The 25903-nt window shown below is 37.7% G+C and overlaps 1 protein-coding gene and 1 long non-coding RNA gene across 4 annotated transcripts in view; one reads left to right on the top strand and one right to left on the bottom strand.

Annotated features, from left to right (window-relative positions):
• The window catches only part of TMEM209 (transmembrane protein 209), a 41766-nt gene that overhangs the window by 274 nt on the left and 15589 nt on the right, over nt 1-25903 (top strand). The window contains exons 1-9 of one of the 3 annotated variants that reach the window (XM_019031740.4): nt 232-817; nt 2082-2218; nt 2346-2404; nt 3538-3669; nt 4106-4347; nt 13300-13501; nt 20735-20910; nt 21838-21909; nt 24373-24469. In XM_019031740.4, coding sequence (XP_018887285.1) covers nt 815-817; nt 2082-2218; nt 2346-2404; nt 3538-3669; nt 4106-4347; nt 13300-13501; nt 20735-20910; nt 21838-21909; nt 24373-24469 — 1120 coding nt within the window. In that variant the 5' untranslated portion in view covers nt 232-814. Of the gene's footprint in view, nt 1-231; nt 1226-2081; nt 2219-2345; nt 2405-3537; nt 3670-4105; nt 4348-13299; nt 13502-20734; nt 20911-21837; nt 21910-24372; nt 24470-25903 lie in introns of those variants that run through there. The other 2 variants (XM_019031741.4, XM_019031742.4) reach the window with 2 other exon arrangements.
• On the bottom strand, nt 808-24438 carry LOC129534631 (uncharacterized). Its single transcript, XR_008681276.1, has 3 exons — nt 24359-24438; nt 6202-6313; nt 808-941 (listed from the first exon to the last, which is right to left on the bottom strand). It is a non-coding gene; the product is annotated as an uncharacterized lncRNA (long non-coding RNA).

Here is a 25903-nt window from a genome sequence, read left to right as displayed (position 1 = left end):
AATAAAACAAAGCTCAACCTTTTCCTCAGGATGAGCAGCTCTTCCAAAAAATACATACGAAAATGTGTTATTATTTTTAACCTCAAAACCACTAGCAACTTCAATAAAACAAATTTTGGGTGTGCTTGTTATTGCTGCACCCTATTAAACAGATTAAGAATTTAGGCCGGGCGCGGTGGGCCACGCCTGTAATCCCAAAAGGCGGTGGGAGGCCAGCAGGCGTTTGAGAGGCTGAGGCGGGCGGATCCCTTGAGGTTAGGAAATCGAGACCAGACTGGCCAACATGGCGAAACCCTGTCTCTACCAAAAAAAAAAAAAAAAAAAAAAAAAAAAAAAAAAAAAAAAAATTACATGGGGTCAGGACTCTTGACATAGATACTTTCACACAGGGGAAAGAAATGCTTTGTCACTGATGGTGTCTGGCCACTTTATCACGCCACTCTATCCTACGGTGAGCCGCCCTACTTAATCAGTTTATACATGTGAGTCCATAAATACCCTAGGGAAGCTAAAATTATATTAATAGATACAAAATTCAGCTTGTTACAATTATTACTTTTTACTGCGGGTTCAGAGCCTGGTCTGAATTTTGCTGCTTAGCTTTCTCCCGCAGCTGAGTGGGAGCCGCAAAACCGAGATCTGTTTCCCTGGTAACGCTCCGAGCGCCTGGGCCTGCGACCCCTCCCTTTCTCGCGAGAAGAGACTGCCCAGTTCTTCCGGTAACTTTAGAGCCGGCAGGTGGCCTCCAGCTTGAGCTTGGCTTTGCGCATGCCCAGAGAGAGTGGCGCGAGCCTGCGCTTTCCGGCCAGAGGATATGGTGCGTTTTCGGGGTCGTGTTTGTGCTTCCTGTCTTGGAATCCACGCGGGTTGTGGGAGTTCCGCGCCTGCTGATCTGTCCTGGGTTCAGCCAAGGGGGGGATGTGGCTAGGCGTTCCGCCTCTCTAGGGGAAGGGAAGAAAGAAGCAATAGGGTTGCTGAAGTTCGTGCCGAGGAGCCGGGGAGGGAAGCTCTGGACTGGGAAATTGGGACGCGGGGGCTGAGTGGCGCGAAAGCTATTGCTCTGTCCTCTGTGGGATACGACTGCTTGTCGCTGGAACAAGTTTTGCACGGTCTGTAAGAGTTGAGCCTAGCTGAAGAAAGGAGGAATTATAAATCCCAAATGTGGACCAAAACAATGCACGTTTTCCCCTCTCTCCCTCTTACTCCGCTCACCACCCCATCATAAGTACGTGCCCTTCTAAAACTTGAATCCTTGTCCTTTATCCACACACAAAAGGGAGAGCCCTGGAGTACAGCTGTCCAAGTGCAGAGTTGTTTAGATAGTAATGGCGTCTGCATGAGGATGTAGAACAGTCTTAATGACTTACAGCAGATATGGAATATAGTCTCCCAAAACTTGACATTTTGAGTTTCTGAAATTAGCCTTTTGCCTAGTCCGTGTAACATACCCCAAAGACAAAATACAAAGTATTTCTAGACATAACCCTTAAATTACAAAATAAGACATTTTTATGTATTGGAAGTATTAAATTGTTCTTAAATAACCAGCCACGGCTGGGCGCGGTGGCTCACGCCTGTAATCCCAACACTTTGGGAGGCCGAGGCGGGTGGATCACAAGGTCAGGAGTTCGAGACCAGCCTGGCCAAGATGTTGAAATCCCGTCTCTACTAAAAATACAAAAATCAGTCGGGCGCGATGGCGGGCGTCTGTAATCCCAGCTACTCGGGAGTCTGAGGCAGGAGAATCGCTTGAACCCGGGAGGCGGAGGTTGCAGTGAGTCGAGATCGCACCACTGCATTCTAGCCTGGGAGACAGCAAGACTCCGTCTCAAAACAAATAAATAGATAAATAACCAGCCACTTCTCTGTTGATTACACTGTGATGCCAATTAAGTTTCGTATAATTTTGGGTTCCCTTTTCATATATTGATATTAAAATGGAAGAAGTTTTGATAAAACATTTTAAAGATGAGAGAAGGTATATGCGGTTTCAGTTACCTTTATAAGGGATGCAAAATTTGGTTTTTAAATGGAGCAATAGTTTCTTCTGGTTAATTCCTGTGCTTTTTGTTTTTTCATAGATGCAGGGGGAGGCACACCCTAGTGCTTCCCTTATTGACAGAACCATCAAGATGAGAAAAGAAACAGAGGCTAGGAAAGTGGTCTTAGCCTGGGGACTCCTAAATGTGTCTATGGCTGGAATGATATATACTGAAATGTAAGTGAATCAGTCCAAAAAAAGTGAAACTCTAAGAAGCCAGTGGCTGGTTCCACAGGTTTTTGTGTTTGTTTTTGATTTTTGGTGTTTTTAGGTTCACTGGAAAGCCTTTCTAATTTTTTTTCAGGACTGGAAAATTGATTAGTTCATACTACAATGTGACATACTGGCCCCTCTGGTATATTGGTAAGTAAGTAATTTTCACTGTAACTTACATTTACCAATAAAAAACTGCCTTCAGGTTTAATTCAGCTTAGTATACATTGCCTTATTCAACAAGTATTTGACTGCCTGCTGGGTTGTAAAAACTGGGAATACAGCAGAAAGGGAGCAAGGTAAATCCCTGCTATTATGAAAGGAACATTCTGTTAGACAATCAGATTAATAACACTTCAGGTAATTATGAGTTCTGTGAAGAAAAATAAGTTTAGAGGTTAGTGAGATTTGTTTTTATTACTCTCCTGAAATGCGCTTTCTGCGTCTCTACCTTTTTACTTTTCAAGACCAGCCCAGATTTCTGCTCCATTGATGCCTTCCTCAGTTTTCACATTCTTTCCTCTCTTCTTGTCTGCTCTTCCATAGTCATTGGGTATAAAGAGTCTTTATGGATGTTAAAGTAAATTTCATAGTCTATACACATTAATCTAAAGTCTTTCACAGGGAGATAGTGTGCCAAGTTGGGAGAGCAAGGGATTTGCAATCAGCAGACCTCAGTTAGAATCATGGCTTCACTAACTAACTCTCTACTCTTGTAAGAGTCACTTGGCTTCTGAATAATGTTGGTTTATATTTAAAATGAAGGTGAAAATATTTATTGTACAGGGTTGCTAGGATTAGTGCTATTTTGAAACTCACTAGTAAATTACCTACACATAATTTTTTTTTTTTTTTTGAGAAGGAGTCTCACTCTGTCACCCAGGCTGGAGTACAGTGGCACAATCTCAGCTCACTGCAACCTCCACCTCCCAGGTTCAAGCAATTCTCCTGCCTCAGCCTCCCAAGTAGCTGAGACTACAGGTGTGCGCCACCACACCTGGCTAATTTTTATATTTTTAGTAGAGATGGGGTTTCACTATGTTGGCCAGGCTGGTCTCAAACTCCCGACCTCAGGTGATCCACTCGCCTCAGCCTCCCAGAGTGCTGCAATTATGGGTGTGAGCCACCATGCCCAGCCACCCTACACATAACATTCATTAAATTATAGTTTTTATGAGGAATAAGAAGGTAATTTTAGTTTGCTAAGTATAGAGGGTTTTTGTGTTCTCCAATAGATGCCCTCCTCACCCCCCTTATTAAAAAAAAAAATTGTTCTCTTCCAGAGCTTGCCCTTGCATCTCTCTTCAGCCTTAATGCCTTATTTGATTTTTGGAGATATTTCAAATATACTGTGGCACCAACAAGTCTGGTTGTTAGCCCTGGACAGCAAACACTTTTAGGGTTGAAAACAGCTGGTGAGTGTTTTATATCTCTTGCAAAGGTGGGGAAAAGGTTGGCAATAAATCTTTCTCAGTTTAATTTTCCCATTTCGTAGACTCAAAGCTGGAAGGGACATCAGCTATCTTAAGCAGGATACAATAAATTGTCTTATGACCAATGATTATCATTCCTACTTGTATACATTCAACTATATCACGGAAGTTTGTTCCATTGTTCAGGTGCAATTAAAATTAAATAACTTGCTGAGTTGAAACCAGTTTCTAATTTTGCACTCTGGAAATGGTAAACACGTAATTTGTGTCCTTTGGTAATAACACATTCTGTGATTTAACAACCAAGTAACTCTGTTAACTTTTTTCCCTTAAGAGAAAGACTTAGTTGCTTAAATATATTTTCGTATAATTTTATTTGAAGGTACATACACGTATGTTGCTTTTTTTTTTCTTCTAGTTGTACAGACTACGCCTCCACATGATCTGGCAGCAATCCAAATCCCTCCCGCTCCACCTTCCCCTTCAATTCAGGGTCAGAGTGTGTTGAGTTATAGCCCTTCTCGTTCGCCCAGTACCAGTCCCAAGTTCACCACCAGCTGTATGACTGGTTACAGCCCTCAGCTGCAAGGTCTGTCCTCAGGTGGCAGTGGTTCTTATAGCCCTGGAGTGACCTACTCGCCCGTCAGTGGTTATAATAAGGTAATGACTCTCTTCTCTTGTCTAGTCACATTATTTTAGAATTGAGAGGTATACTAAAAATCATCTAATGAGTCAAAACTTATCAGTGAGCAAACTGAGACTTGATTTGCCGAGAACACCCATTTAAAAACCAAGAATAGAACATAATATCTTAAACACAACATCTTAAAATGAAAGAGAAAAAATTAGCATTTACAGAGATAACAAACTTAGTTCACCATCTACGATCTTTCAGCTGTCTTTAAAACAAGTTGAAACCAGGATAGTTTTTTATTTTAGTTGCTTTTACTCCTGTTTTCCCTCTTGCTTTCCTTCTTTGTGTGAGGCCTTTGTATACCTTTTTAGAGTTTTAGTGTGGTTTATCATGTTGGAGTGTCTTCTAAGCTAAAAGCTGGGATTGTCACATAGTTTCTTTTTTTTTTTTTCCAATGAGTACAAATGATTCTTGAATATGGACGCTTTCCATGGAATAGTAGGAACCTTCATTTCCACTCCCACAGTAATGTGAAATTTTGTTCTAATTTTTAGGATTAATAGAAACAGTATTGACAAATTGAAATTTTGACTCCTTCTTGAAGCATAAAACTATTAATATAAGAGGGGCGTTGAAAGAAGAGTGGTCATTTCAGATGCTGTCGCTACTGTGTTGGACTAACATCTCAGTAGCTGCTAGTTAAAAGAGGAGTCTACATTGTCTGCCCTTATCCATTTACATATTTCTTTTTTTTTTGAGACAGAGTCTCGCTCTGTTGCCTAGACTGGAGTGCAGTGGCGTGATCTCAGCTCACTGCAAACTCCGCCTCCCGGGCTCATGCCATTCTCCTGCCTCAGCCTCCCGAGTAGCTGGGACTACAGGCGCCCACTACCGTGCCCGGCTAATTTTTTGTATTTTCAGTAGAGACGGGGTTTCACCATGTTAGCCAGGATGGTCTCGATCTCCTGACCTTGCGATCCGCCCTCCTCGACCTCCCAAACATTTACATATTTCTTTGTAATGAAATTCCATACTACTGGTTATCCAATATTAAAATTAATTTTGGCAGGTAATAGAATTTTGAAAATTTTGTACAAGTTAAATTTTTATGAGAAAGTATATATATAGTGAAAATTAATAACTCATAGGTAAATGTGACTTTTAAAAATAATTTTTCACAAGATGATACCATATGAAAAATTGGAAAAGTAAAACAGAAGGAAAATTATTATAGTCCTGCCACACAAAAATAATCTGTTTAATGGCTATTTAATACTCATCTAATGGATATACCATAATTTACTCTTGAATGTTTAAGTCATTTTCATTTATAAAAAAACTTTTTAATGTATACTAAATAGCCCTGTACATAAAATTATTGATAAATTTGGGATGGGAGTGTCTATCCAAAAGAATTGTACCAATTTACACTGTCACAGAAATGTAGAAGAGTGTTTGTTTTACCACACTGTTGACCATCAAGTTAATTTTTTTAAAAAATAAATCTCTGCTAATAAGAAACATGACAATAGTCTATCGTAACTTTTAACATACATTTATTTCAAAGCCGCATAGCTAAATCAGGAAGTTCTCGTTCTTTACTCACTTGTCTTTCGGGTCTGTATCCTCTGATTTTTTTTCTTGGGTTGCTGTTTAATTATAGAGTTTAATATGTATATATATATAGAGAGAGAGAAACTTTAAATGTTTAATAGTCTTATCTGTTTATCTCCTTGTGGTTTGCTCTGTTTTTAAATTTAGAAATTTTCTTAACTTTCAGAATTGATCCCCCCCCACCATAGTATAAGATGATAATTTTCTCATTTTTGTTTTTTGCTAAAATTGATAACTAGTTGTCCCAATATTATAATTATTTTTACCTTGATTGACTTGGAGCCTCCTTTGAATTACATGTGATTTGTCTTTTTTGGGGTGATTCTGTTCACTTGCTGTGTTCTTAGTGCTGTGTGTAACAGTTTCATTGTGGACTGACTGTTAGAAGAGTTAACAAAAAATGTTAAATACTATTGCGTTTTTGCTTCAAAAACAGATAAATCATAGCTTATGTTCTATTTGTATAAAAGAAGTGACACCACCAAAATATAATTTTTATTTTTAAAGAAATAATTTTTTTCTTATGTTAACTCTCCCTTTGTACCCACTCTTTTCCAGTCATTTCTTCTGCCTTGTACGTCTTTGTATTATAATGAATTGAGTTTTTTTACCTTAGTAATCTTTCTTTTTTTAAAATCTTAAAAGATGTGTCAGGAAATTATCAAAAGAAAGTAAAGGTGACGGCTGGGCGCAGTGGGTCACGCCTGTAATCCCAGCACTTTGGGAGGCCGAGGCAGGCGGGTCACAAGGTCAGGAGATCAAGACCATCCTGGCTAACATGTTGAAACCCTGTCTCTACTAAACAAAATACAAAAAATTAGCCAGGTGTGGTGGCGGGCGCCTGTAGTCGCAGCTACTCGGGAGGCTGAGGCGGGAGAATGGCGTGAACCAGGAAGGCGGAGCTTTCAGTGAGCCAAGATGGCTCCCTGCACTCCAGCCTGGGCGACACAGCAAGACTCTGTCTCAAAAAAAAATAAAAAAATAAAAAAGGTGACAAAGACATATCAGGAAAGCATAAAAATAAGGTGGTAGTATTAACAATGAATAACTTTAGAGGAGGAAGATTTATATGAGACAAAAGGTCATTTTAAGTTGATGGAAGAAATAATACGTAAGATAAAATAATAGAATCACAATCCCTGTATATTGAATAATACAGCATCATAAAATGTAAAAAACCTTTAGAAACATGAAATCAATAAACACAATTGTATTGGAAGACTTTAGCATTATCAATGTCTGATAAAGTAGGCAACAAATAAGGACACAAAAGATTGGAACAGTAAAATTTAATAAGACAACCTCCATAAGAATACTATTGAATATTGTACCTTTCTATTTGAGATGTTCATGAAATTGTACACATTGTATTTTCTGACCAAAACAAAAATAAAACTAGAAAATAAAAATAAAGGTTTGAAAAACACCACTAAAATGTTTAAAAATACTCACCAAAATATTAGGTTAAATTAAAATTAGGAAAACAAGAATGCTTCAATATCAGAATTTATGAATATAGTAAAAGCTATTTGCAGTGGTAAATTCTTGACCTTAAATGGTTTCATTTTTGTTTTTTGGGGGGGTTTTTTTGAGACAGAGTTTCACTCTTATCACCCAGGCCGGAGTGCAGTGGTGTGATCTCGGCTCACTGCAGCGTCCGCCTCCCAGGTTGAAGGGATTCTCCTGCCTTAGCCTCCTGAGTAGCTATGATTATAGGGGCCCGCCAGCATGCCCAGCTAATTTTTTTATTTTTAGTAGAGATGGGGTTTCACCATGTTGGCCAGGCTGGTCTCCAACTCTTGACCTCGAGTGATCCGCCCACCTCGGCCTCCCAAAGTGCTGGGATTACAGGCATGAGCCACCTCGCCCTACCCATTTTTGTTTTAAAAAATAAAAACAGATGTACCCAGAATTCAGGTCAAAGTTAGGAGAGTACAACAAGGAGGATACAGAAAAAATGATAGGTATATGGTACAACATGGATGAGTCCTGAAAACATTATGCTAATGAAAGAAACCAGTCACAAAAGACCACATATTATATGATTCTAGTTACATGAAATGTTCAGAATGGGCAAATCTATAAAGACAGGAAGATTAGTGGTTATCTAAAGTTGGGGTGGGAAGGAAGGAGAAAAGGGGATTGATTTTAGTGGAAGAACAAGAATGTTCTGAAATTGATTGTGATGGCTGTATAATCCTGTGAATATACTAAAACACATTGAGTTGTGCACTTTACATGAGTGAATTGTGTGGTATGTGAATTTATATCTCAATAAAGCTATTTTTAAAATGATAAAAGCAAATGTTAATGAACTGTTATCTAAGAGCTTTTTTCTGTGTGCATGGGAAATCCCATAAAATAGACAAATCTGTCAAATCAGCAGAGCAAATAAGACATAGACTTAAGGAGAAATTGAAATGGAAGATTTAGAAAAGGATACAGAGAAGTGTAAACCAAAATGAATATTTTTACATTTTATGGTAAGAGCAGAGAATAGCTATTACCATAACGTTTCATGTCTCTGTGTTGTTACTGATCTTTTTAAGTTATTCTCTCTGCTGAAAACACTCTTAATATCATCCTTTGTTTAATGATGATAAAACATATCATTTTTAAGTGCATAGTTCAGTAGCATTAAATGCATTCAAATTGTGCAGCTGTCACCATCATCCGTCTCTAGAACTTATCTCCGCACTGAAACAATGTGCCTATTGAACAATTAACTCTCTTTTTCCACCCCCTAAGTCTCTGGCAACCACTATTCTGTCTCTGAATTTGATACTGTAAGTACATCATGTAAGTGGAATCATACAGTATTTGTCCTTTAACTGGCCTATTTCACTAGCATAATGTCCTCAGAGTTCATCCATGTTGTAGCATGTGTTATAATTCCCTTCCTTTTTAAGGCTGAATAATATTCCATTGTATGTATATACCACATTTTGTTTATCCACTCATATGTTGATGGCTTCCACCTTTTGGCTTTTGGGAATAGCGAATGCTGCAGTGTACATGGCTGTACAGCTTATCTGTTTGAGTCCCTGCTTTCAGTTCTGGGTATATATCAAGAAGTAGAGTTTATGTAGCAATTTTTAATTTTTTGAGGAAACACTGCATGGTGTTTGTTTGTTTTGGTAGAGATGGGGTCTTGCTATGTTGCCTGGGTTGGTCTCAAACTTCTAGACTCAAGCAATCTTCCTGCCTCAGCCTCCCAAAGTGCTGGGATTACAGGCATGAGCCACCACACCTGGCCCCATACCATGGTTTGTAGCCACTATGCCACCTTACATTCCCACCTTAGAATATTTGCATAATGATATACCAAACAAAGCATAGTATTTTAAAATAATTGCTTGTATTAGTCTGCTTGGGCTGCCATTAAAAAATGCCACAGGCTTTGTGGCCTGACAGAAATTATTTTCTCATAGTTCTGAATGCTAGAAGTCTAAGATCAAGGTCGCTGCTAGTTTGGTTTCTGGTAAGGGCTCTTTGTAGTTTACGGACAGCCACTTTGCCCTGCCATGGCCTTTCTGGTATCTCTTCATATGACACTGAGCCTGTCAGAACAAGGCCCCACTCCAATGACCTCACTTAGGTTAATTACCCCTTTACTTCAAAACAGCCACATTGGGGGTTAGGGCTTCAACATATGAATTTGGGGAAGACACAGACATTCAGTCTATAATAATGTTCACTTTTTTTCCTCTAGACTGTAACCCTCTTGAGCACAGGATTATGTGTTTTTATTCATCTTTGTTTCCTTAGCACAGTATATGGAATATAGATGCTACATCAGTGTCTGTTGAACCAAACTAATAACTTAGAAAAGTTAATGAAATACATTACTTTTCTTGGAAAAAAAAAAAGCCAAAAATTAGCTAAGAGGTAGAAAACCAAAATGAGAGAGAAAATTTAAAAACAATGTATCAAATACATCCCCAGAAGACTGTAGGGCCCTTAAGTTTTATTATTGAGTTCTTTTAAACTTTGAAGAAACAGTTACTTTATAGACTTTTTATTATGGAAAATCTCAAACTCACAAAAGTGAAGAGACCAGTTTTAATATAGTAAAAGTTACTAATATTTTGCTGGGGTACGAACAGCTAATTCTAATCCAGTAAAACAACATGTTAACATAAACTCGAGTTAGAAAACAGGATTGAAATCCTGGTATGATCTTCAGCAAGTTACCTAAACTCATAAGGCGAATATAGTAATCATATGTACCTGTTATTGAAAAAATAAAATAAGACAATGTATATATTAAGCGTAATTAGCACATTGCCTAACATATATAATGACTGCCTAAATACTTGGTATTCAATATGAATTATTACCAAATGCAGAAAAGATGAGAACACCACTACCTATTTCACTTTACAGAATGTAATAAAACTTAAAGCACAAAATAGTTCTCCCTGGGATCTGTAAAAAACAAACCGAAAAAACTTAAAAACAAATAGGACAGTGTGAAAGTTGTAAATTAAATAATGGTTTGAATTCACAGAAATTAACAACTTTTTTTTTTTCCAAATAACTTTTAAGGAATAATTGATGACCAGGTAAAATTTATCCTAACAATGCAAGAAATCTATTAATACATTATATTCAAGAGTTCATTTGAAACCTAAAGTTTGAAAAGCTGTTTCCTAAAAACATCCATTTTAATATTAAAAACTTTGGTTAAGTGGCTGGATACACAGTAAATATCCGAAATCAATAGCTTACAGTCATATATATGCCAGCATTATTCAATTAGATCCAATAGGAGTTTCAAAATTCCTTTCATAATTGATTAAAAAACATAAGATTCCAAGATTGAGCTTTAGAAGTAAAGTGGGGTCAAAATATTGCCAAGAAATAATAAAAGATGCTAGATGAAGAGAGATGAAATGTTCTTGGATAAAAAGATACTGTTATAAAGATTTTCTCCCTACGTGCTAATGTATAAGGTGTATGCAATTCTAATCAGTCCCAGTCTACCATCTTTAAAGAATAGATTTATGCAAGTTACTCATTGATTTTAAAGTTAATGAAGAAAAACAAATGAGCCAAGAAAATTTTGAGTAACAGGATACTTCCCCATAGACATTAAAACTTAATAAGTAAAATATTATGGCCCGTAAGCAAAAATAGGCCAATTAATGCAATAATAGCCCAGATATAGTGTATATAATTATGTAATATGTTAATTTTAAAAATAAAAGAAATCTGTGTGGAAGAGGATTAACCTTTTTATTTTCAAACAGCATTTAACAATTACAAGACTGGTTAATCTTTAACTTATTGCAAACTAATACGAAGTGATAATAAGACCCCAATAGAAAAATATTATAAATGTACTTGAGTAAACATTTAAATAAAATAAGTAATCCAAGTGACCAGTAATTGTATTTTTTAAGTGTTCAATGTCATAAATATAGGGAAATGCAAATTAAATGTCCAGTTTTTTAAATTCTTGTATATCAAGTAAATGTTAATATGCTTTCACCAAATAATTTCAGTTTTAGGAATCTGTTAAGCCATCAGAAATTCAGTCAAAGATTTATGTACTGCTATCTTCATTGTAACATTGACAAAGCTATGTATATTTTAGAGATTTTAAAATACATAAAATATGAAAAAGGATTATATTATCTCTGGGTGGCAAAGTTACAGATGTTTATACTTTCTATTTTTAAAAATATGCATGTGTTACTTGTTTTTTTAAGAGATAGGGCCTTGCTCTATCACCCAGGCTGGAATGCACTGGCACAGTCGTGGCTCACTGTAGCCTCTAACTCCTGGGCTCCATGAGTTACCTTTTTTTTTTTTTTTTTGATGGACTTTATTTTTTAGAGCAGTTTTGAGCTCACAGCAAAATCAAGAGATCTCATGTACATCCCCTGTCCTAACATGCATAGCTTCCCCCATGATCAGTATACCCCTTCACAGTGGTATATTTCTTTCTTTTTTTTTTTTTTTTTTTTTTTTGAGAAGGAGTCTTGCTCTGTCACCCAGGCTGGAGTGCGGTGGTGCGATCTCGGCTCACTGCAAGCTCCGCCTCCCGGATTCATGCCATTCTCCTGCCTCAGCCTCCTGAGTAGCTGGGACTACAGGTGCCCGCCACCACGCCTGACTAATTTTTTTGTATTTTAGTAGAGACGGGGTTTCACCCTGTTAGCCAGATGGTCTCGATCTCCTGACCCCGTGATTCGCCCACCTAGACCTCCCAAAGTGCTGGGACTACAGGCGTGAGCCACCGCACCCGGCCTCACAGTGGTGTATTTCTTACAGCTGATGAACCTGCATTGACACGTCATTATCACCCAAAGTGCATAGTTTACATTAGGGTTCACTCTTGGTGTTGTACGTTCTATGGGTTTGGACAAATGTGTAATGACATGTTGACAATTATAGTATCATACAGAATAAAACTGCACCATTTATTCATTCATCTTTTCCTCCAAATTCCTGTTAACCACTGTTTTTTTTTTTAATTGCCGCCATAGTCTTGCCTTTTCTAGAACGTCATGTACTTAGAATCATACCCGTGTAGCTTTTCGGATTGACTTCTTTCACTTAACAATATGCATTTAAGATTGCTTTATGTCTTTTCGTAGCTTGATAGCTCACTTCTTTTTTTTTTTTTTTTTTTTTTCTTTTGAGATGGAGTTTCGCTTTTATTGTCCAGGCTGGAGTGCAGTCGCGCGATCTTGGCTCGCCACAACCTCCGCCTCCAGGGGTTTAAGCGATTCTCCTGCCTCAGCCTCCCGAGTAGCTGGGATTATAGGCATGCGCCACCACGCCCAGCTAATTTTGTATTTTCAGTAGACACAGGGTTTCTCCATGTTGGTCAGGCTGGTCACCGACCTCAGGTGATCCGCCCACCTCAGCCTCCAAAAGTGCTGGGATTATAGGTGTGAGCCACCGTGCCCAGCGATAGCTCACTTCTTTTTAGTGCTAATACTCCATTACCTAATTTTGCCAGTTTATTTACTCGTTCACCTACTGAAGGGCATCTTGGTTGCTTCCAAGTTTTGGCCATTAGGAATAAAGCTGCCATAAACATACAGGTTTGTGTGTGGACGTAAGTTTTCAACTCCTTGGGTAATACTAAGGAGCACAATTACTAGTTCGTATGGTAAGATAATATTTACTTTTGTAAGAAACAGCCAGACTGTTTCAAAGTGACTGTATCATTTTGCATTCCCACCAGCAAAGAATGAGAGATTCTGTTGTTCCACAGCCTCATCAGCATTTGATGTTGTCAGTATTGTGGATTTTCGCCATTCTACTAGGTGTTTTACTTAAGTCAAAAACAAAAACAAAATGAATTTCAATTAAAGAAAAATAAAGTAAAGATCTTTTATTTTGTATAGTTGGCGAGCTTTAGCCCCTCTCCTCCTTCTCCGTACCCTACCACTGTTGGACCAGTGGAGAGCAGTGGATTGAGATCTCGCTACCGTTCTTCACCTACCGTCTACAACTCACCTACTGACAAAGAAGACTACATGACCGACCTACGAACTTTGGATACTTTTCTCAGAAGTGAAGAGGAGAAACAGCATAGGGTTAAGCTGGGTACATATATATTTCTGTATAGCTACTATACATATTTTTGGTGTCAATCCTTAACCTACTATTTTCATTATTTTAATATCCATACTAACATACTTTATTAGCTTAGCATGTTTTGTTTTACTTTATATGTAACATTATTTTATGCAGTTAGAATTCACTAAATTTAAGAAGTGAAATATAGTTAAACTAAGAAATCTCAAACCTACAATAAGATTGAAAGCTTTTTTGTATAATGTAAGTTACAATTTCTATTTAAAGTTGAGGCTACAAAATAATGTTTTGAAGCAGTGCGTAGTGAAGTTACTCAAATTATAGCTGTCTCTTTTCAGGTAGTCTTTTGGAAGGTTGGTGTGGCAGAGCAGGCTGAAAGAGCGTGTATTTACTCGAGAAGCGCTGCTGTTTTTCATAACATTTTAAAACTTGCGTTTTAGTATTTCCTGAAAGCCTATAGTTTACCTTGGGAAAGAGTGTTAGCAAATCTTAATCTGTTTGGGGTGGATTTGATTATTACAGAGTCAATTATTTGAAACCAAATTAGGTTATTGAACTGAGTAATGATTTTTCACCTGTCAGGAACTTTCACGAAAGCATATTAGGCGCTAATACTCAGCTGTGGCGAGGAAGCCGGTTATTGGACCATGACTCTTTGTGTCGCTTGAAGTCTCACCAGTGATTTCTAATTTCATTTTGCCTGAAAGTGCCACAGATGTTACAGAAACCAGTCAATACTATCTTCTTATTTTTGATACATGCTTTTTGAAAAAAATTTGAAATATTTTGAGTCTACTGAAACTTTAATACAGAGTATAATACAAAGAACCTATGTATCCTTGGCACATCTTTGTAATACCCAGATATTTTCTGACTTCACTTTTATTCTTTATCCCAGTAGGAGCTATTTAGAAGTAATATTATTATTGTTTGGAAGTGTTATTGGTGTTGCTTTTAATTTTCAAGCCTGAAAAGGCTTGGTTACCTTTTTTTTCTCCTAAGTTAATTTTACTGTGGTTAGAGAATCTGATCTGTACCTATCAATTTTGTGTTTGTTTGTTTGAGACTTGCTTTTAGGTCTACTATGTGATCACTTTTCTGTAAATGGCTTTGGTATATTGAACAGAATGCAGAGTCTCTAAATTTGGGGCTCTATATTTGTTCACTGTTACACTTCTTGATGGTATTCTTAAATACTTTATCTTAATAATTTTTATCTGCTTTATCGGTTATTAAGAAAGTGTGCCAAAAGCTCCCGTTGATTGTCTTCCATTAAATGTTTTCTTGCAATTCTGTCAGATTTGCTAAGTATACATACGAGATTACGTTAAATGCATGTAAATTCAGAATTGTGAGTATCATTCTGGTGAATTATGCCACTTATCTTTATCTCTTAGGCTTTTTGCCTTAAAGTCTATTTTGTCTGACATTGACACAGCTATATTAATTTCCTTTTGGTTAGTATCTGGCTGGTATATCTATCTCTATCCCTATACTTTTAGCCCTTTTATACCCATGGGTTTTCAAAAATTAAGTATTTTGTGCAAATTAATAAATGATTAATGAGTATTTTGTGGGAAGCTACTTATCTAAAACTATATAGTTATTTGGTCCCCATCAAACTTTTTTTTTTTTTTGAGACTAGGTCTCACTCTGTTGCAGTGGTGCAGTCTTGGCTCACTGCAGCCTTGAATTCAGCGCTCAGGTGCCTCTCCCACCTCAGCCTCCTGAGTAGCTGGGACTACAGATGCGTGCCACCATGCCATGCTAATTTTTGTGTTTTTAGTAGAGACAGGGTTTTGCCGTGTTGCCCAGGCTGGTCTCGAACTCCTGAGCTCACACAATCCACCCACTTTGGCCTCCAAAAGTGCTGGGATTATAGGCGTAAGCCATTGTGCCTGACCCCATCAAACTTTGACTTACTAGTTCTAACATCCTTTTAAGATTATTTTCAAAATTATTACTATGTTGGTTGTCATGGAGCTTTCCAATTTCATCATTTCTTCTATGTTTATTCCTTTAACATTTTTCCTTTTTTTTACTGTAATACAGTATACATAAAATTTACAATATTAGCCTTCTTTTTTTCTTTTTTTGAGATGGAGTCTTGCTCTGTCGCCCAGGCTGGAGTGCAGTGGTGCGATCTCGGCTCACTGCAACCTCTGCCTCCCAGGTTCAAGCGATTCTCCTGCCTCAGCTTCCCAAGTAGCTAGGATTACAGGCATCTGCCACCATGCCTGGCTAATTTTTGTATTTTTAGTAGAGATGGGGTTTCCCCATGTTGGCCAGGCTGGTCTCAAACTCCTGACCTCAGGTGATCTGCCCGCCTCGGCCTCCAAAGTGCTGGGAATTACAGCCATGAGCCACTGCGCCTGGCCCAATATTAGCCATTTGAAGTGTTTAATTAAGTGGTGGTAAGTACATTTACATTATTGTGCAGCTGCCTTTTACATTTATTTGTTGGTATTCTGTAAGATAAAGGTTTCTTCTCCCTAATCATATCACTTATGTTGACGATTTGATTGTCTCAGATTGGGCTAGTGGGATCCTTTGTAAGCTGACTTCTCTGTTCTTTTGACATGACACTATCATTCTTTGAGCTAATCCCCCTGCCCGCACAACCTTTCTAGCACCACAAAATAGGTCAGGCTCATTTTGTGTTTTCCCTGGCTAGCTCCAGAGTCAGTCTGTTTCTCTAGGAGCCCGGATTCCTTTTAATGGAGAATGATACTTAGAAATTATTATCTGGGCACTGGGCACACTGTTGTTATTGAGGTATCATTACTCCAGGTCCTCTAGGAAATATTTGTATGGACATATACACAGATATATGTACACACACACATCTATATGTGTTATTCTATGTTTTTAAAAAACCATGAGTTTATAATGTTACTTCTAATTCCAGTACAGCTATACAGTTTATTCTGTCCTCCCCACTTTTCGTATTTGTAACTTTCTCCAGTAATGAAAAACCAGGCCCTCATATTCTCTCTCCCATGCACACTTTTTTGCTGAATCATTTGAAAGGAAGTTGCAGGCATCATGCCACTTCATTCCTGAATATTTCACTTGCATCTCCTAAGACCAAGACATCTTCCTTTATAACTACAATATGGGCTGGGCTCAGTGGCTCACGCTTGTAATCCCAGCACTTTGGGAGGCTGAGGCAGGTGGATCACGAGGTCAGGATTTTGAGACCAGGTCAGGATTTTCTGACCAACATGGTGAAACCCCACCTCTACTAAAAAATTAGCGAGGCTTGGTGACGCGAGCCTGTATCTCAGCCACTCTGGAGGCTGGGGCAGGAGAATCGCTTGAATCCGGGAGGCGGAGGTTGCAGTGAACCGAGATCACACCACTGCACTCCAGCCTGGGTGACAGAGCGAGACTCTGTCTCAAAGAAAAAATAAATAAATAAATAAATAACGACAATATGATTGTCATGCTTAAGATACTATGGGTGTTCATATTCACATTTCCCCAGTTGACCCAATACTGACCCTTGTAGTGCTTTTTTTCTCTTTTATTGATGCAGGATCCAATCAGGTATCACATATTGCGTTTACTTGTGCTTCTGTTGTCTCCTTAAATCGAAACCATTTGGATAGTGTGGGTTTTGTGGGATTTTTTTGTTTTGTTTTGTTTTGTTTTATGACATTTACCTTTTGAAGAGATGAGGCTGTTGTTTTGAAAATTCAGATTTGTTTGATCATTTTGTTGCTGTTAGATTCCGTTTAAATATTATTTTCTGGCAAGAATACAACATAGGTGGTGGCATGTCCTTTTCAGTGTATCACATCAGGAGATACATGATGCTGCTTTGTCTCTTTGTCGGTAATATATAATAAAATTGGATCACTTGGTTAAGGTGATAGCAACTGGATTTCTTCATGATTTTCCCTTTATGTCCTGTTTCCTAAACAGCCTTTTACCCAGTGATTTTAGCATCTGTTGATGATCCTTGTCCTTGATAAAGTGGTGATTATAAAGTAGAGATTTTCTTTGTTTTTTTTTTTTTTTTTTTGAGACGGAGTCTTACTCTGTCACCCCGGCTGGAGTGCAGTGGTGTGATCTCGGCTCGCTGCAAGCTCCGCCTCCCGGGTTCATGCCATTCTCCTGCTTCAGCCTCCCTAGTAGCTGGGACTACAGGTGCCTGCCACCACGCCTGGCTAATTTTTTGTATTTTTAGTAGAGACGGGGTTTCACCATGTTAGCCAGGATGGTCTCGATCTCCTGACCTTGTGATCCTCCCGCCTTGGCCTCCCAAAGTGCTGGGATTACAAGTGTGAGTCACTGCGCCTGGCCAAAGTGGAGATTTTCTAATTATTTATTTCTACACTTCATAGTTTGGCATTCTTCTCTAAAGAAGAGCATTCTGTTTTACCCCCACCCCAGCTTTTTTGGTTTAGTCACTATGGACTCATCAGCTCTTTCTTTAGTAATGTCTAAACTGTTATTTAACTAATTCATTGAGTTTTTTAACTTCAGCCACTTGTTCTCATTTTATAGTTTTATTTGGTCCTTTTCAATTATGCCAGGTTTTTGTAGAATATTTTTTATTCTTATGTTTTCAGTTCCTTTTTCTATCTCGGTTGCTTAAACACACTTTTTTAATGTTATTTGTCCAACAGTTCAATTATCTAAAGTTCTTGGAGGTTAAATACTGACCATTTTTGTCTTGTTGGTTGTTAGGACTGCAGTCTTGTTTCCTTGTGATTGATGTAATTTCTGTTTGTTTCTGGTAAGCTTATCTTGGCTGGATGGAAGCCTTGTCTCTTCCTAGCTGTTTTGTATTTGCCTCTGTCAGGTGCCTTAGGAGTATTATTGACTTTGAGCTAACTTAAGTAATTTCTAAGCTTGGAGATTCCTGGACCTCACAGGTAATATAAATGGGCACTCTAAACCCATGTGAAGATATATCTATAATTTTTAAATCTCAGGGTGTTGTTTTTCTTTTTTTTTTTTTTTTTAAGTCTCCCAACAACCTATGACAGACAAGCTTTCATTATCTTCTGGTCCCATTGAACAGATTTTTTTCTTATCTACTCTGAATGTGGCCCTTTGAGATTCCTGGTCCTCTAACAGGACCAGGGACTAGGGGTAGGAGAAAGGTGTCAGCCCAACTCTCTGCCTCTTAAGGGCCCAAATCCTTATCTCCGTTTCCCACTTGGGCAATGAATCCAAGCTGATAGATTTCTCAAGGCCTACAAAATTCTCTAGAGCAGCCACAGCAGCCTCTTACAGGCTATTTTGATTTTTAATTCTCTTTTCATTTTTAACCACTGGCTATTCATAGCCTTACTTTTTTGCAAGCTCCATTATTCATATTAATAATGTTTTTTTTTTTTTTGAGATTGAGGTTTTTTTTTGTTTTTGAGATAGAGTCTAGCTCTGTTGCTCAGGCTGGAGTGCAGTGGGGTGATCTCGGCTCACTGAAACCTCCGCTTCCCGGGTTCAAGCGATTCTCCTGCCTTAGCCTCCCGAGTAGCTGGGACTACAGGCATGCACCACCACACCTGGCTAATTTTTGTATTTTTAGTAGAGACAGGGTTTCACCATGTTGGCCAGGCTTGTCTCGAGCTCTTGACCTCAAGTGATCTGCCCGCCTCGGCCTCCCAAAGTGCTGGGATTACAGGCGTGAGCCACCGCGCACTGGCCTAAAGAATGTATTTTATTTAATAAATGTTTTCAGATATTTATAGTGGGAGATGTTTTAGGTTGTCTGGTTTCCTGTGTTGCCAGATTTCCAAATCTCCATGTGCTTTGACTCTTAGGTCTTTGAGGTTCTCCAGCTATAGATTGTGTGCTGTTGTAGTGGTGGTGGTGGTGGTGTTCGTCATGGAAGGGCCCTATTTTGTCATTACTTGCTATGTACATTTTTTCTTTGCTTTGACTAATGCCCAGAGGTACTAGAACTTCCTATTTCTATTCATTGTCTAAAGCCAGTCCTCAATGAAATTTTTCTCAAATACAAGTTTTTTCATAGAAAACTTATGTTTCTTAAAGTTAATAATCGCAATGATTAATCAAATAGGATAACTTTATGCTCTGTTATGACCATGTTTTTACTTTCCATTTCTGTTCTCTATTTATTAAATCATTTGTGTTGGTTGACAACTGCTTTTCTTGACATTAATTCATTCCTAAAGTCAGTTTTGCCAGAATTTCATACAGTGTGATATTTCTTTACTGTATATAACTTTTTATGCCAGCATGAAACATTCACCAACGCTAACAAAACTAGCTAACCTTCAAAATTTTGATGAATTGAAATATTGCTACATACCCGTTTGATGATTTCTAATTCTTTGTACCCGTAAGCATAAGGAAAATGAGTTTTATTATTTTCTAGTCATTCCTTTTAGAATTCTAAGATTAAAAAAAAAATTGTTTCTATTTATAAGTTTTGTTTGAGGGTATAAAGCACCAATTGATATTTTTTATATCAGTTAAACTCTGAAAATATAAGCCCTTCATAAATACCATATAATTGTTATCAAAAACTTGCTTATTTATTCAGGCGCTATGCTAGATGCTAGGAAAAAAAAATGCTCCCTGCTTTCAAGGAGCTCAAATTCTATTTGGGAAAACAGACAAAAACTATAACCTGGAAGTGTGATTAGTATCCTGGTTCAGAGGCCTCTGTAGGAGTACATTCCTAAATAGAACTTTTTTTTACATTTCTTAAAAGTAAATTTATAAATTTAGAAGGATAACCATCAGATAGTCTTTTAGTACAACTCAGGAATTACCACAGGCTGTTAAGTAAAACACAGTAAAGTACAGGGACAAATAAGTTTAGCCTGTTACCAGGAGAGTAATCTTTTAGTAGGAGGCTATAGTTATCCCTTTTAGAAAGAGCTTCTAGAAATTTCAAATAAAGAACTTGCTTGGCCTATTTATTTCCTAAAGAAATTTGTCTTTTGTTTGTTTCTTACTAAATGATTTAAAAGTCTTAGAGAATGAAACGAGCTTAACTTTTCAACAGAACTAGACAGATGCCTTTGACTGCTTATTGTTTTTATGACTGTTAAATTGATATGGCTCAGAAAATACTATTTAAAATTTTTAATCACAAGCAGACTGTGATCTCTAAAGAGAAAATTATGTTGGGGAGAAGAGAATCTCCTTGAGGGTTGGTCTTCTGATTCCTGGATTGCCATTGCCTAGATACAAGTGTTAACTCTAGATGTCAGAATTGCTACAACACACTGATACTGTTTATCTTAACAATTGTAGGGAGCCCAGATTCTACCTCTCCTTCCAGCAGTCCTACTTTCTGGAACTATAGTCGTTCTATGGGGGATTATGCACAAACTTTAAAGAAGTTTCAGTATCAGCTTGCCTGTAGGTCTCAGGCCCCATGTGCTAACAAAGATGAAGCCGATCTCAGCTCTAAACAAGCCGCAGAAGAGGTAAGTGGAAAATAAAAGTGACTTAATATTTATGATTTATGCATTGCTAGAAAGTCTTCTGGAACATTTTTTCTGTAATCTTCCATTCTGTTGGACAGAAATGTAAATCTGGCACACATTAGGCAGTGGGAAAGCTCCTGTCTTACTTTGTGTGCCTAAAATTAAAAACTAAATTATATCATACATTTTACTCTGTGACACACAGTTCACCTTAGTGCCCTGCCTGCAGCATATTTTTACATTGATTATAAAAAGGCTCTCAGGTATGTAATTGTACTTAACACATACAGAAGTCTTGCTTTTAAAATATATTTGGATTAGAATATTTGTCAGTAATTTCGTCACTTTAATACCAAAAATGGAATTTTTATTTTGTTCTTAAAAGCAAGACAAGTGGGCTGGGCACAGTGGCTCACGCCTGTAATCCCAGCACTTTGGGAGACAGAGGCGGGTGGATCACGAGGTCAGGAGATTGAGACCATCTGGCCAACATGGTGAAACCCTGTCTCTACTAAGGTTACAAAAATTAACCCAGCATGGTGGTGTGCGCCTGTGGTCCCAGCTACTCAGGAGGCTGAGGCGGGAGGATTGCTTGAACCTGGGAGGCAGAGGTTGCAGTGAGCTAAGATTGCATCACTGTGTTCCAGCCTGGACAACAGATACAGACTCCATCTCAAAAAAAAAAAAAGCAAGAAAAATGTTCTTTACACATACCAATGTAAGGAACTTTTAAAGATAAATCTGTGTGTGAACAGCATTTATAAGTGAGTAATAAGAAAATTACTGAATATTAATTAGATGAATATTGATGTTTGGGAAATTTTTTTTCAAAGTTCATTAAATATTTTTTAGGATGGGAGAAAGAATGATGATTTCTATCAAGATTTTTCCTCACTGATTGTTCATTTTAAACATGAATTTTTATAGGTCTGGGCAAGAGTGGCTATGAATAGACAACTTCTTGATCATATGGATTCATGGACAGCTAAATTTAGAAATGTAAGTTCTGACATTACTCTTTGGACAATATTAGTGCCTCTTAATATGCAAAGCATGTTATTAGAATATCATTTAGAGTTCATTATAAATTAGAATATTAGTTATAAAGGTACAGTATGAATGGTACATATATAAGGATAAACATGACTGTTACTATATGGTATTTATTTTCATGAGATTTTTTCTTCCTCCATATTTAGTGAATTGTTATGTTTTGAGAAGATAAAGGAATAATATGTTTAGTTATTGAGATCCTCCCTTTTCAGTTCTCAGTTTTATTTTCCAAAGAGCTTTTCTATTGGAGCCTTTTATTTACCTAGAATTGTGAGGGGAAACAAAAATGAGGTCCTTGCCCTCAGAAAACTTAAAGAGTTAGAGAGATAAGACAACATATGCTTGAAGCTATTTCAAAGTAGATTATGATTTCTGTTTTTCTAGAGAAGAACCCTCTAATCTTGGGCCAACTTTTCCATATACAGAGTGAGTGAGTTCCCTATTTCCAACTCCACGTCTTCCTCCCACCTTCTCTAGTACCTGTGTGTTCTGGGTTCTGTTAGGCATACGGACTTCCCCTTCCACTATACGGAGCTCCACTTAGCTTTGAAGGGCCTACTACTTCTGTTGTTTCATCCTTCAACACTTATCCATCCACTCTGCATCTTCTAGAACTATTTTGAAATCACTTGTGCTCATTTTTTATCCTTTTACTGTTATTTAAATAGGGCATCAAAATAGAGGGGCAAAAAACGGTAGCCTACTTTATTGAAACGGAAACCTGGATGGCATTTTACGGATAATTCCTGAACCCAATCCTAGACTTACTCAATTAGAATTTATAAGGGTGGGGCCTAGACCTCTCTCTGGGACACGTTAGGTAATTTTGTTACAGCCAAAGAGTACAGCTGTACTCTTTTGTACCATTTGTCACAGCTGGCAAATTAAGATGCATGTAGTAAATGTTGGAAGGATGAATGAGTCAAATCATCTCCTGAAACTGGAGTTTGTTGTAGTTTCTGTTATAGGCTAGTCTAAAAATGCTAACATGTTTAAAATATGAAGTCTTAGTCAGACAGAGTATTAGCTACTTAGAAGAAATACAAATACGTTTCCTCATCTGAAGTCCCTAGGTGACCATGTGCTATAAAATTTAGAGTTTTTGGATTTTTTTTTAAGCAATACATGTATACCTGTACCGTATAATTTATAACACCAGAGTCTAGTTAACACCCAGTAATCAACCACATTAATACTTCTGCAGAAAAACATATGAATAGTCACACTCAGTGGGATAAAGCCTATAAATAGCTTCATGTGAATTCAGTCCAAGTCTTGCCAGTATATCAAAATTTGCTTCCTTACATGGATTACAAGAAATCTTTTAAGTTCCCAGAAGGTTTTTGTTTCAGTTGTTTATAATATTGTATTTCATTGGAAACATTTTTTCATCCTTTTATTTTATGGATAAACAAAAGCATGGAAACAGAAGTGGTAATTGAAGTTGCTACAAACACATACACAAAATAATAACACACAAACCAGATGGGATGTATCCTTAGTCTTTTCACATCCCAGCATTAGTTTTATATTAGCCATGGAAAAGGCATTTGAAAGTCCCAGTCCTAAAGTAATATTGTAATATTCAAAAGCCAGTTTCAAATGTCATAAGTCTCTGTTTTTCCACATGGTTAGGGAATTGGGTGAGCCTGCTGAGAGTTAAGCAGTTATGTTAGTTTGAAAAACTATCTTACTGATTGCAAACCAATATAAACACTACATTAATAAATGTGTGAATAGTTACCCTACAAATGTAAACTGAAGATTATCCTTTTAGCTAAACATAATAATCAGAAAATTTTAAGAAAAATTTAACATATAGCTAAAAGTTTTATATTTTTTTTTCAGGAAAAAAAAAAACATGTTATTTAAGAATGTAATTTAGTTGCCAGGCGCAGTGGCTCACGCCTGTAATCCCAGCACTTTGGGAGGCTGAGGCGGGCGGATCACCTGAGGTCAGGAGTTCAAGACCAGCCTGGCCAACATGGTGAAACCCCGTCTCTACTAAAAATACAAAAAATTAACTGGGCGTGGTGGCAGGTGCCTGTAATCCCAGCTACTCAGGAGGCTGAGGGAGGAGAATCCTTTGAACCCGGGAAGTGGAGGTTGCAGTGAGCTGAGATTGCGCCATTGCACTCCAGCCTGGGCAACAAGAGCGAAACTCCATCTCGAAAAAAAAAAAAGGAATGTAAGTTAGTTAATTTACACTCCAGTGGCGTATTTATTTAACCATCTCTTGATTTCGGGTAGCTATTACTTTCATTCTCTTTCACTATACTTTATGATTCTTTTAATATTCAACTATAAGATAGTAAAAAAAATTCTTAGAGTTGCTTGTAAAAAAGAAAGTAATTATTTGACAGCTACTTGGGAATTATGTATCCAAAATCTGTACCTTATTTCTTCTAGTGGATCAATGAGACAATATTAGTGCCACTTGTTCAAGAGATTGAGTCTGTCAGCACACAGATGAGACGAATGGGTTGTCCAGAGCTACAGATAGGAGGTATGTGAAAACAGAGCCCAGTGTTGGATTTCTATTAGTAAATCTACCAAGTGGAAAACTTCTTCTTGTAATGGACGGCTTAACTTATTTTGTTACCTTGGGGTGAAAAACCCCAAATGTCTATAATCTAGTTTGTTTTTTTTTTAACATGACAGCTTTATCAAGATGTAATTTAGCTACCATATAATTTACCCATTTAAAGTGTACAGTCCAAAGTCTTGGGTTATGCACCCATCACCATAGTCAGTTTTAAAGCATTTCATCACCTGAAAAAGAAACTCTCCACCTTTTACCAGTCACCCCCCGTTCTATACATTTCTCCCAGCCCTTTGCAAGTGCCAGTCTATTTTCTGTCTCTATAGATAGGCCTGTTGTGGATATTTCATATGAATGGAATCACAGAATATGAATATGACTTTGTGACTGGCTTCTTTCACTGAGCATAATGCTTTCAAAGTTTGTCCATGTTGTAGGATTTATCATTACATCATTTTCTTTATTGCTGAATAATATTCAAAATAGATCTACTACACTTTGCTTATTCATTCGTCAGTTGATTGACATTTAGGTGGTTTTCACTTTTTGGCTCTTATGAATAATGCTGCTGTGAACAGTCACGTACAAGTGTTTATATTGGACCTATGTTTTCATTTCTCCTGGGTATACACCTAGGGGTGGAATTGTTGAGCTGTTTGGTAACTCTGACTAACCTTTTGAGGCACTGCCAGACTCTTCTAAAGCACCTAGCTGCACCATTTTACATTCCCACCAGCGTGTATGGGGTTCTGCTTTCTCCACATCCTTGCAACACTTGTCATATGTTTTATAGTCATCCTGCAGTAGGCATGAAATGATGTCTCATTTTGGTTTTGATTTGCATTTCCATGATGACTACTGATGTTGAACATCTCATGTGTTTATCAGTCATTTGTATATCTTCTTAGAAATGTCTTTTTTGGCCGGGCGCGGTGGCTGACGCCTATAATCCCAGCACTTTGGGAGGCGGAGGCAGGCGGATCACCTGAGGTCAGGAGTTCAAGACCAGCCTGGCCAACATGGTGAAAACCCCGTCTCTACTAAAAATACAAAATTAACCGGACATGGTGGCAGGCGCCTATAATCCCAGCTACTCGGGAGGCTGAGGCAGGAGAATCGCTTGAACCCTGGAGGCAGAGGTTGCAGTGAGCCAAGATCGCCTGGAGGGCAAGAGCGAGACTTCGAGACTTTGAGACTTTGTCTCAAAAAAAAAAAAGAAATGTCTTTTTGGTTCCTTTACCCATTTTTAAATTTGGTTATTTGTCTTTTTGTTGAGTGGTAGATGTTTTCTTTATATATTCTAGATATAAGTCCAAGACTCTTAGCAGATATTAATCACAAAGTTGTATAAAGCATAAAGACTATGTAATAATAGTAATTTTCCATCACCTATTTTCA

This window comes from Gorilla gorilla, chromosome 6 (genome assembly GCF_029281585.2).
Source record: "Gorilla gorilla gorilla isolate KB3781 chromosome 6, NHGRI_mGorGor1-v2.1_pri, whole genome shotgun sequence".
Lineage (NCBI taxonomy): Eukaryota > Metazoa > Chordata > Mammalia > Primates > Hominidae > Gorilla > Gorilla gorilla.
The sequence above is the reverse complement of the archived record's forward strand: the minus strand, read 5'-3'. Positions and strand labels throughout refer to the sequence as shown.